Below are 12,399 nucleotides of genomic sequence, written 5' to 3'. Positions count from 1 at the left end.
TCATTTGGGAAGACGTTGGTCAAAACACATCAAATATTCATTATGTTCAGCTTTATCAAAAAAGATACATATTTCTGTTGTTTTATTCTCAGCAAGTACAATTACAAAATCTCTGAGCATGGAAATATAAAATAATACACAACTACTTAACCCAAAAAATAATAAACTGCATGTGTTTCCTCATCTCAACATTATCCTGCTAAGCTAGTACCAAAATTATAAAAATCTGGAACACTAACCTTCTGCACACCTTTTCTCGAATGTTGGAGGACTGTTCAAGGAAATATCCAGGACTGCAGGTGGCCACACAACGGTACTCTTCCAGGTAGTAGTTCTCAGAACATTTTATGCAAGCATCTGCTCCTAGACCTTAAAAATTAAACAAGTGTGTACAGTTAAGCTGCTTGAGCAACACTAAATAAATTAGACATACAAGGTTAATTCCAAGTGCAATTACTTTTAAACAAGTCATTATAATACTCACCAGGATGGAAAACAATGAGTACTAGTGGACTACTTATCTGGGGACAATGAGACCCAACTCCAGAACCAAATATCTTAGCCCCTTCTGAAGGATCTAGTACTGCCAATGGCACTAACCGTGATAATACTGATGCTTAGAAAATGGGTTGTCTGTGAGGTTGTTTTCTAAATATGTTCCTTACTTAAAGATACATTTTCCATAAGACAGATGTAAAATTTCTCATTCGTCAAAGATTAACAAACATTTTGAGGATATCAAATGCACATTTCTGCAAATTTCTTAGTTGATGTGAAGCCTGCTTTTAGGGTGTTAACCAAATAAATATGTACTTTGCTAGTGTTGTGTTTAAAGTAGTGAATTTGCTAGAATTATATCCATGTGTTTTACATGCAGAATCTATTACAGCTTGTTTGCAATATTTTTCTCAGATTTTAAACAATGACATGTTATTGGATCTTGCAATCCAGGTAACCAATAATGAGGCTAACCAAATTCCTCTATTTTGGTGTAGTGGTGTGTTTCCCTGACTGTAGTTCAGAAGGTTCTGGGTTCAATACCTGACAGTGGTATCTTTATCCTGTTTTCTTACTTATTTTTTTACTAGTTCTTGCTTATTCTTACAATTTATTGCACTTTTTATTGTCTGCTGTCTACTTTTTATTGCACTTTCTGTCTGCTGCCTACTTTTTATTGAACTTTTTATTGTCTGCTGCCTTTTGTACTGTTTTTTATTGGTATAAACTAATATTCACTGTTCTACTGCCTTACTGAGCTTTTTTAAATCACTTTTGTTACTGACTCACTTTTTGTAAAGCATTTTAGCTAGTTTCACTGTGTGAAAGGTATTAATTGGAAATTTTCTTCTTTTGTTAAGCATCTGTTCATTCTGTTTTTCTTGCCAAGGAGTGTATCATATAACTGATTTGTTTGCAGTTAAAAGCATTCTCTATAGTCTCCTTGTTCCTTTTTCTGTTTAAAACTTTAATTTAGTGTTTCACTGCTGTTTTCCTGCTGGTATAAACATTTCTGTAGGGTTTTCTGCCTAAAATAGTGTAGCTAATAGCTGTACCATAGTTCCCCAGCCTCCCTCGCTATTGTTGTCTTGTTCTTAAACTTGGTGGCTTTGGAGTTGCCCTCCCCTACTGTAAATTTGATCTGGGACACTCCTCCCAGTTCAGTCTCATTAGCTCGTTCTACTTAATACAAAAAGAACATTTGGGAAGCCCAACTCCCATAGTTTCTTTACCTTGAATTATCCTCCATTCCTCCTTTCTCCCTTCCCATTAAAAAAAAATTAGCTGCTTTTACAGTATTTGTGTTTCCTCCTCCTACTCTATTACTTCATCTTGCTTTTTCAGCTACTTGTTCTCTAAAGTGTTCAACTGCATCTTTTCTGCTGCATTTATTACTGCTTGTTTTTAGCCTATTTAAATTTTAAGTGTAATTCTAAGCCTCTTAGTTTTGGTCTAAGCACTTGGGCTTTAGGCCTATCCCTTAGCTTTCCCTGGCCTCTCTCTCTCAGATTCTGACAAATATGGACAGAAAATACCCTATGGTTTCTCCTGCCAGCCTGGTTGATATGGGCATCCTGAGAAAGTGTTGCAACTGCCTCGCGTACACGGACAACCATCTGCTATTTCCACCTAGGAACACAATTTGAGAGAGATGCAAATACATTAAGAACCTAGAGTCTATGCCCTCTCCCTCACATGCCAGTATATCTGACACTGAGACGGTTATCAACACAATCACTAAACCTCAACCACTACCCACAACTACACAACATACACCCACATATGTGGAGGTTCTCAAAAAAACACATACCCAAACAAAGGAGACCTCAGAGGAAAAAACACATGCAAACTCCATAACCCTCCACACCACATACCATGCATAGTCTACACACCTGTGTCTTGCAACCACAAAGGCCTAACCATAAATACAACATATTAGTCATAGGAGACTCCATTGTGAGACACACAGATGTGTCTCTCACCCGGATGGATAAGGAAAAAATCATGGTTAGTTGTCTGTCAGGTGCCAGAATCCGCCATATCACACATGCACTCGTCTCTCAACAACGGGTACTGTTATGACTATGTCATAGTCCATGTTGGGGTGAACGACTTGCGATGTTCCTCCCTAGACTGCATAAAGAGACATGACTGAGCTCACTGAATGTGTGTCCCAGGCAGGTATGTCCTTAGCCTTAAGCAGCATTCTACTGTCACCCAGAATGATACCTCAATACAAACAGAAAATGATTGACTTTAACAATCGCTTAGTTTCTGGTGTCATTCTAGGGGATCCAGTACCTTTCAGCCTGGGAAGCTATGATCGACAGACCATGATGCTTTGTTAGAGACAGTCTGCATCTGTCTCACTTGGGCTTCAGGCTACTGGCAAAGGCTCTTGCCTCACCCATAGTGCCTTTTTTAGGAAAAGTCCTAAGGTCGATAAAACCAGCATAAACATTTCAACAAAACAAAAATTAAAGGTCATGCTGCTAAATGCTAGGAGTCTAAACATGAAACTGCAGTCATTGCAAGAATTCTTAACCCTGGAAGATGCTGATATTTGTGCTTTACCTGTTACTCATCCTATCATGCATTCTTACCTGGTTACTCAAGGAGTTTCAAGATATATTAAAGACACACACACACCTCTAGGCTGGTCAAAAGTACAGTTTTGTACCTACCATAAATGTAGATGTTCAAGTGTATACCCTGCTGCAGTCATCACACTTGGGTTATCTTGCCGTCAGGTGGTCCCGCAGTCGGCCCAAATTCCAAAGTCTTGGTACAGCGTCGGTTGCTGTCGCTTCTTCCCTGACGTCAGTGTGCCAGGGGTATACAAGAGGCATCCGATGCCATTTTCTTTAGTTTTTCTTGCCCCAGATGTCAGGTGCCCCCCCAAATGGTGGTCAGTAGATAGTACCAATAATAAAAAGTGTAGCATAGACAAAATATCCCTCCAGCTATAAGCAAATACACCACAAAGGTTGTAACAGATTTTAAGGTATAGAAAGGTTTTAGAGACGGGATGGAGGGAGGATAACCTGGACTGCAGCAGGGTATGCACTCGAACATCTACATTTATGGTAGGTACAAAACTGTACTATGTTCATCGTGTTACCCTGCTGCAGTCATCACACTTGGGTAGAATCCCAAAGCTAAGGATGGAAGGTGGAGTCAAACAGGGTTAGAGGAGGCTAGAAGGCCCTGCAAAACTGCAGTGACGAAGCCAGCTCTAGTCTTAGAGTAAAGTGGTAAGTGGTAATGTTTGGTGAAGGTGTGTACCGAACTCCAAGTTGCAGCTTCCAGAATATCCTTGGTTGGCACCCCCCTGAGGAAGGCTGTAGATGTAGCTGCTGCCCTGGTAGAGTGGGGCCTTATGTTAGCAGGAACTGGTTTTCCATGGTGGGTGTAGCAAAAATGTATGCAATGTCCTATCCATTTGGAAATGGTCTGTTTTGAGATAGCCTTTCCTTGTGATGCTGTAGCATAGGATACAAAAAGCTGGACAGATTTTCTGAAAACCTTAGTTTTATCCAAGTAGTAACGTAGCTGCCTGTGAATGTCCAAGGAATGCAGGAGTCTTTCTCCTTTGTTCTGTGGATTTGGAAAGAAGGTGGGTAAATGGATGATTTGATTTAGAGCCACACTGAATACCACCTTAGGCATAAAGGAGGGGTTAGTTCATAGAGAAACTCTGTCTTGATGAAAAATGAGGAAAGGCTCTACTGCCATTAGTGCCTGAAGCTCTGAAACTCTTCTAGCTGAAGTAATTGCTAGCAGCAGGGCAGTCTTCCATGATATAAACTTTAAGTCGGCTGAGAAAGCTGGCTCAAAAGGAGGTAGCGTAAGTTTTTCCAGAACAAAGTTCAGGTCCCAAGTAGGTGTTGGTGCTCTCCTGGGAGGCCTAATGTTTTTGGCCCCTCTGAGAAACTGCCTTAGGAGTGGATGTGAAAATAAGGGAGGATCCGTGTTGTAGTGAGCAGAAATAGCTGAGGCGTGGATTTTAATAGATGAAAAAGAAAGCCCTTTGTGCAACATCTCAGTTAGATATTGCAGAATCTGAGGTATGTCAGGCTGAAGGGTATTTTGGCCTTTAGCTTGGTTCCAGGCACAAAACCTTTTCCATTTGTCTGAGTAGGCTTTCCTGGTGCTGGGCCTCCTGGCCTCCAGAATAACATCCATAACAGGTTGAGAGAGAGGAGCTGGCTGGTTGCTTAGGTGATTTGCCATGCAGCCAAGTTTAAGGTTTTGAGCTGGCTGTGTAGAATCCGATTGTCTTGCTGTGTGAGCAGATGGGTAATTTGTGGTAGAATCCATGGTGGGCCCTGGGCCATATTCCTTAATAGTGGGTACCAGTGCTAGCGTGGTCAGTCTGGGTCAATGAGTATCATTTGGGGTCTCACCATCCTGACTTTCAGCAGCACCTTTGTGAGAAGGGGTAATGGAGGAAAGGCATATACTGTCAGCATTTTCCAACTGAATGAGAGTGCGTCCACTTTCCAAGCTTGATGGTGAAAAGTCCTTGTGCAAAATTTTGTTAGCTGATAGTTTTGAGGGCTGGCAAACAGGTCTATGTCTGGGAGCCCCCATTTTTGAGTTATCATTGCAAATACTTGTGGATCCAGTTTCCACTGATGGGGATCCATGATGTTTCTGCTTAGGTCGTCTGCCAATGTGTTCTTTTTTCCTGGCAGGAATTGAGCTTGTAATTGAACTTGGTAAGCCAGTGCTGTGTTCCACAAGATCATTGCTTGCCTGCATACAGGGTAGGAGTGTGTACCCCCTTGTTTGTTTACGTACCACATTACTGTGGTGTTGTCTGTCCTTATGATAAGCTGTCCTGGATGTAAGAGGTCCTTGAAGGCTGTCAGAGCATTTTGTACAGCTAGCATTTCTTTTTGATTGATGTGCAGATTCCTTTGATCTGCAGTCCATATGCCTTGAACGCACCGTCGTGCCATGTGTGCCCCCCAGGCATAGTCCGATGCATCTGTTGTCATAGTTTGCCTGGCTGGGGGTAGGGTGAAAGGCTGACCCTTGTTGAGGTGACATGCCTGTGACCACCATAGAAACTCCTGTTGAAGGCAGGGAATGAGAGGTATCATTGTTTCCAAGCTGTGGCTGTGTTGAGTCCATACACTTTTTAGGTACCTTTGTAATTTCCTCATATGCAGTTTTGCAAATGCTATTAGTAGTATGCAAGATGCCATGAAGCCCAAGGCCTGCAGAATTTTTCTTGCAGGAAGTTGGGTCTTTGTTGCCATTGTTCTGAAGTATTGAGTTAATTGTAGTTGTTTGTCTGGCGTCAGATAAGCCATCTGGGCCGTTGTATTAAAGCTGGCACCCAGGAATGTCATATTTTGTGAGGGCACTAGTTTTGATTTCTTTTTGTTTACTGTGTACTCTAGGCAACTTAGAAGATGTTTTACAAAAGCCAGGTGTTGTAAGAGAATTCCTTGCTTTCTGCTTGGATGAGGCAGTCGTCCAGGTATGGGTATATTTGAATTCCTCTTTGTCTGCAGTATGCAATTACTGGTGCCAGGCATTTTGTGAAGACCCTGGGCGCAGTAGATAAGCCAAAGGGCAGTGCAGAGAATTGGTAATGGGTTGAACCTGCAATGAAACGGAGGTATCTTCTGCAATTTTGTCTGATAGGGACATGCAGGTATGCCTCCTTGAGATCCAACATTACTAGCCAAGCTTTCTTGCCCAACATGGGAAGAAGCTGCTGTAGTGTTAGCATCTTGAATTTGGGTACTTGCAAGAAGGTGTTTAAAATTGAAAGGTCCAGAATGGGTCTCCAAGCATTGTCCTTCCTGGGGACTAGAAATAGCCTTGAGTAAAATCCTTGGCCTTGCTCCTGTGTAGGTACCAGTTGAATAGCTCTCATGTCCATGAGAGCTGTAATTTGTTTCTGTGCCTCTGCCCATTGATTTTGCGGCAGGTTTGGCATTCCTTTTATCCTTGGCAAGGTGTGGAAATGGAATCTGTATCCTTGTGAGATAATGTCTAGGACCCATTTGTCCTTTGTGACGATGCGCCAGTTGTCTGTAAAAAGTGCTAATTTTCCTCCCAAGGGAACTGCCAAGAGAGTTTTGCTTGGCAGTTTGAGGTTTAAGTCATTGTGTTTGCCTTCTAGAAGTTTGAGACCTGTCTTCTCCTCCCTTCTGTGTTGCAGTGCCCCATTGGCGAGGTTTGTAAGGGATTTGTGCTTGTCCTCTTGCCCCTTGGGCGCCTGTATTTACCCCTTTGTGGTCTGTCAGAAGCTGGAAAGGACAGATTTTTTGTTGGCAAATTTCTGCTGAAGCGTGGGGGCTGTACCTGTAAGAAATCTTTGACCGTCTTCATAGATTTTGCCTTATCCTCCATTTTCTTTAAAACCTCCTCTGCTTTAACCCCAAATAAGACATCTTGCTGTAAGGGTGCATCTAGTAACTTTGCTTTAACATGATCAGGCAGAGATTGCTCCTTTAACCAAGCATGCCTACATATAACAGACCCAGTAACAGCTGCTCTAGATGAAGCTTCCAAGGCATCAAAACCACATTTTAAAGTATGTCTGTCCACTTGTTCAGCTGCATGCAACAGATCCTGCATTTCCTTGAATTCAGACTGTTGAGGGTGCGTGCCCATCTTTGTTTTACTTGAGACATTAGGAATTGCTGGTATTTAAGCATGTGAAATTGACAATTTAGTGCTCTCATAGCTAGAGTAGCGGAGGTGTAAACCTTCTTCCCCCACCTATCTAGTGCTCTGGAGTCCCTTTCAGAGGGTACAGGATTTTTAGCCATAGAAGCCTTAGCCCCTTTGGGACCCTGGGAGATTGTCTCTGGATCAGCAACAGGGCTTTTGTATAGGAATTTGTGTGAGTCAGGCACTCTATAGTATCTATCTGGTTTGGCTGGAGCGGGAGGCAGAGAATCTGGATTTAGACTAGATTCTAAGAAAACATCATCCACAATATCTAAAACTGGGGGGATAGCAAGTGGTCTGTGCTGGGGGAGTAAAAGAAACTCTCGGAGCCTTTTCTTTGAGTCAGAGTAGTCCTGACCTTCCCAGTGGAAATGTCCCCTCATGGTATGCAAGGTTTCCCCAAAGGAATAATCTTCAGTTGGAGAAGCTGAGGGAATGGAGTCTTCAGCATCAGAATCTTCATAAGGGGGAAAGGAGTAATCCTGTTCCTCAGAGAAGCCTGAGGAAACAGACACTTGATCAGAGGAGGCATAATCCTCCTCTTGTCTAGGCCTTTTGTGGAGGGGGTTGGGAACCCCTGATCAAAGAAATCAAATCTTCAGCCATTTTAAGCATCGGTTTCTTAGGCATAGGGCCTTGACCTGGGGACTGAAGAGTAGTCTTTTTTGGTTTTAGAGGAGTCTTAAGCATAGCATAAGATTTTATGGTAAGAGTAGTCGGTCTGAAGACACCTTCAGAAACCGAAGGTGTTTCTACAGCACCGGCTTCTACTTCTGCAATGTCATCGGTAGGGCCTAAAGAAAATGGCTGCGTCAGCCTAGAACTCTCTGCTGGGGGATCCGAAGCGGTCTGGGGATTCAATTCAGCGGTAGCCAGGGGCTGCGTAGGCGCCTCACTGAAAACTGGAGAACCAGCGACCAGCCCAGCCGAGGCCTCGGAGTCTGGCTTGGATCTAGGCTGCCTGTCTTTATCTTTGCATTTTTTATGCACGTCGGTAGTCGGTTGCTCCGACGGCATAGTGTAATTAAATTTTCTACCGAAGTAGTGTCGTGCAAAATCAAAGCATTGCTTTATAGTTCGCTTATTGAACCTAGCACAAAACCAACAACCAGTGACGTCGTGGTCTGGGCCTAGTCAAGGTATACAAAAAGAATGTAAGTCCTTATGAGGTATTTGCTTCCCACAAGAAATGCAATTGTTTACTTTTTCTGACAGCGGACTGAGGCAAGAAAAGGTTCCCCAACGGGGTACTTAGCTTTGAAGACTTCGGACTGAAACTCGATTCGAAAATCTCAGGTGTCGGCCGACCGGCACTTGCGAATTGCTTCTGCTTCGGACACTGCGCGGCAAGAAAGACTGAAGAAAATGGCGTTGGATGCCTCTCATATACCCCTGGCGCACTGACGTCAGGGAAGAAGCAACAGCAACCGACGCCGGACCAAGACTTTGGAATTCGGGCTGACTGCGGGACCGCCTGATGGCAGGATAACCCAAGTGTGATGACTGCAGCAGGGTAACACGATGAACATCAGTATGACACACAGGAGACACTTCAGGTGCAGTTAACCATTGACAAGACCCCTATTCAAATCATAGCTAGCTATAGGCCCCTATATATGACTCAGGATACCCACTTCACCTATCTGGACCTCTTTGAATCTATCAAGATTCAACCCGATAGCCTGATACTGGGTGACTTTAACTACCCAACCATAGACTGGAAAAACTAATCATGCCAGAACACAAATACCCAGAGATTCCTTGATTTTATCAGTGCAAATTCCTTGGAGCAGCTAGTCAATACCCCCACAAGAGGTGATAACATCTTGGACATGGTATTAACAAACATGAATAACCACTGAAGCACCCCTACAGTATCATCCTCCCTGGTAAGATCCGACCATAAAGTGTTCATTTTCAAAGTCAGCATCTCCTCTGATCCCCCTCTAGGGTCAAACAAAAAAACTTCTCCAAAGTTGATTACAACCTCCTGAGGGATGGTATAAACAAGCTTCACAGCCCCCCTACCCTTCTGTTGGAATTGGCACCAATGTCCAAATCTACAGCAAAGTACTATATATAGATGCATGGAATCAGGAATACCTGACAGGACAAAATCATCCTCCGCAAGGAAGAGTAAACCTGTCTGGTGGACATCTGCAATCAATAAACTATATAACAAAAGGAAAACAATTGCTGTCCAGGGCCAAGAAGGAGCAGATGCCGAACTGGAAGCAATCTCTCCTTAGCCTGAACAAGCAAATAAGAGCACTAATGAAATCCTCTAAAGCCAACTTCAAGTCCAAATTGGCCAGATCTACCAGAGACAATCATAAGGCCTTCTTCACATATGTCCACAATCTCAAAGGAAGCATCCACATCTGTTAAGAACTGGTGGTGAAGGACACCAATACACAAACGCTATAGATATAGCCAACCTACTGGCTGACAGATTCAGTGAAAACTTCACCTCTCTGTCCACCCCATCAGTAAATCAGGGCATCCCCAGTACCTGCCCCCCTCCCCTTATCGCTAGGGAACAGGTCATCACTGCCCTCTCAAAGGCAAAAAATACAGCCTCCATCGGACCCGATAAAATCGCATGCTGCATCTTACACAAACTCAGACATGGACTTGCGGCACCATTAGGCACCCAATTCCACCAAAGCCTGAGTACTGACTTTGCCCCAGCCGAGTGGAGAACAGCCACCATCATCCCTTTGCACAAAGGTGGAGCATCCACTGATCCAGGAAATTACAGACCCATCAGCCTAACTAGCCTGATCTGCAAGGTCATGGAATGGATTATCATGGACCTCATTAACAGGGACATTAGCAACCTCCAAACACTCAACCCCACACAGTTTGGCTTTGTCAAGGGGAGGTTATGTCTGCTAAATCTGCTTATCTTCTTTGAGAGAGTTACCAAAGCCATGGACGAGGGGAAGACAGCACACACTGCCTACCTTAACCTGGCCAAGGCCTGTGACACTATTCCCCACTCTGGCATAGTAGACAAACTCTCTCAACTAGTTATCAATGCATATGTTATCAGATGGGTAGCAAACTGGCTCACTGACAGAACTCACCTAATCAAAATAGGGGAAGCCACCTCAAGCAGTAGACCCATAACGAGCAGCATACCCCAGGGAATGGACTTGGGGTCTCTGTTATTCAGGATATACTTCTGTGTTCCCACGAGAGGAGAAAATATACTAGATCTCATTATCACAAACATGGGGACAAAATGCTCCACACCGGAAGTATATCCCTCATTGGTGAGATCTGATCATAAAACTAATCTCACTGGAAATCCACATCCTGCCCCCACCCCAAACAAAAAAGACCACAGTGAAGAACTTCTCTAAAGCAAACTTCACACTACTCAAGACTGGTGTGGTATCCTTCAAGGCCCCTGAGCCAGTGGAAACCACAACCCAAGCTGCGGAAGCCCTTACAAATGCCTTCTATGAACACCTCCAGGACTGCATAGATCAGGCACTCCCAAATAAAACCAAGACTCTTTCCACAAAGGGCAAACGTCCAGTCTGGTGGACCCCAGCCATTAACAAACTTTACAATAAGAGGAGAAAGCTATTACATGATAGAACAAAATCCATAAAAGGGAAGTCACCCCGATCATTATTAGTAAAAAATACGAGCACTCATAAAATCAACTAAGGCCAATTTTGAGAGAAAATTGCCATGGATTCAAAGGACAATCATAAGGCCTTTTTCAGCTATATTAGGAACCTGGGTGGAAACTCCCAGATATGCTCAGAATTAGTCCAAAATGATACAAAAATCACTGAACCCGCAGACATTGCCAACATACTGGCAGACAGGTTCAGTGCAAACTTCACCCCCCTCTCCCCCCCTAAAGGAGAGATAACTATCCCAGCGGAGTGTAGCCTCCCAGACATCTCAAATGCGCAGGTGAAAGCTGCTCTCTCTAAAGCTAAAAACACAGCATCAATGGGACCGGATGGTGTCCCCGGCTGTGTGCTACATGAGCTAAATGAGGAATTAAACCCGCACATAAGGCAGCTGTTTAATCTCAGCCTTACCACAGGATACATGCCCAAGGAGTGGCGTAATGCAACTGTGGTCCCACTCCACAAAGGCGGTGCCTCTACGGACCCTGGTAATTACCGCCCCATACGCTTAACAAGTCTAGTCTGCAAAGCTATGGAGAGGATCATAATGGAGCTCATAAACAAAGATATAGGGGACTTGCAGACATTGGACCCGACCCAGTTTGGCTTCGTCAAGGGAAGATCATGCCTTTTGAACTTGGTCGACTTCTTCAAAACAGTCACCAAGGCCATTGATGAGGGAAAGGCAGTCCATACAGCCTACCTTGACCTTGCAAAGGCTTTCGACACAATACCCCACTCGGGTATTGTAGAAAAACTTACCAGCTTAAATGTAAACCCATATGTCACAAGATGGGTTGCAAACTGGCTTAAGGACAGAACCCACAGGGTTAGAGTTGCTGGCGCTATGTCAGACTCCAAGCCGGTCACAAGTGGTGTCCCACAGGGCTCGGTCCTTGGCCCCCTGTTGTTCGGCATCTACTTCTCAGAAGTACAGGCCAACATGGGAGGACTTTGGCTGACAAAGTTTGCAGACGACTGCAAACTGGGTGCCATAGTGGAAAGTGCAGCGGACATGGATATCTTTCAGAAGGGACTCACGGAAACAGATAGCTGGTGCCAGAGCCATGGCCTGAAGTTAAACGCCAAAAAATGTATAGTCATACCCTTCGGGAAAAACAAGGTAACCCCAAGCTACCATATAGGTGGCAATCCACTAAGCACAGAAGAGGTTATCAGGGACCTGGGGACCCAGGTTGACAGTGGCCTTTCTTTTGACACTCACGTTGCTAAAGTGGTTAGAAAGACCTTCTACATTGCCCACCTGATCATGAAGGGATTCACATCCAGATCTAGTGAGGTCATTGTTCCCCTGTACTCTTCACTTATCAGACCAATGATCGAGTACAATGCCCCATTCGGGATCTCACCCGACATCTGCAGCAATTGGAGAGACCCCAAAAGTTCCTCACCAAAAGGATAAAGGGACTCCAAAATCTGTCATATGCTGCCAGATTGAAGAAACTCCAGCTCTATTCAGTCGCATACCGTCTGCTCAGAGGTGACATGTGCCTGACATACAAGGCCATGTCCAACCCGGAATTAATGG

The 12,399-nt window shown here is 44.1% G+C and overlaps 1 protein-coding gene across 2 annotated transcripts in view; it reads right to left on the bottom strand.

The window, feature by feature from the left end:
* The window catches only part of LOC122793112 (proprotein convertase subtilisin/kexin type 5-like), a 3,326,953-nt gene that overhangs the window by 84,046 nt on the left and 3,230,508 nt on the right, over positions 1–12,399 (bottom strand). For both annotated transcript variants that reach the window (XM_044060853.1, XM_044060852.1), the window contains one exon: positions 240–369. In XM_044060853.1, the coding sequence (XP_043916788.1) occupies positions 240–369 (130 nt within the window). The remainder of the gene's footprint in view (positions 1–239; positions 370–12,399) is intronic.

The sequence above is a fragment of the Protopterus annectens genome, chromosome 2.part0 (genome assembly GCF_019279795.1).
Source record: "Protopterus annectens isolate FY-2018-M chromosome 2.part0, PAN1.0, whole genome shotgun sequence".
Taxonomy (NCBI): Eukaryota; Metazoa; Chordata; order Ceratodontiformes; family Protopteridae; genus Protopterus; species Protopterus annectens.
The sequence above is the reverse complement of the archived record's forward strand: the minus strand, read 5'-3'. Positions and strand labels throughout refer to the sequence as shown.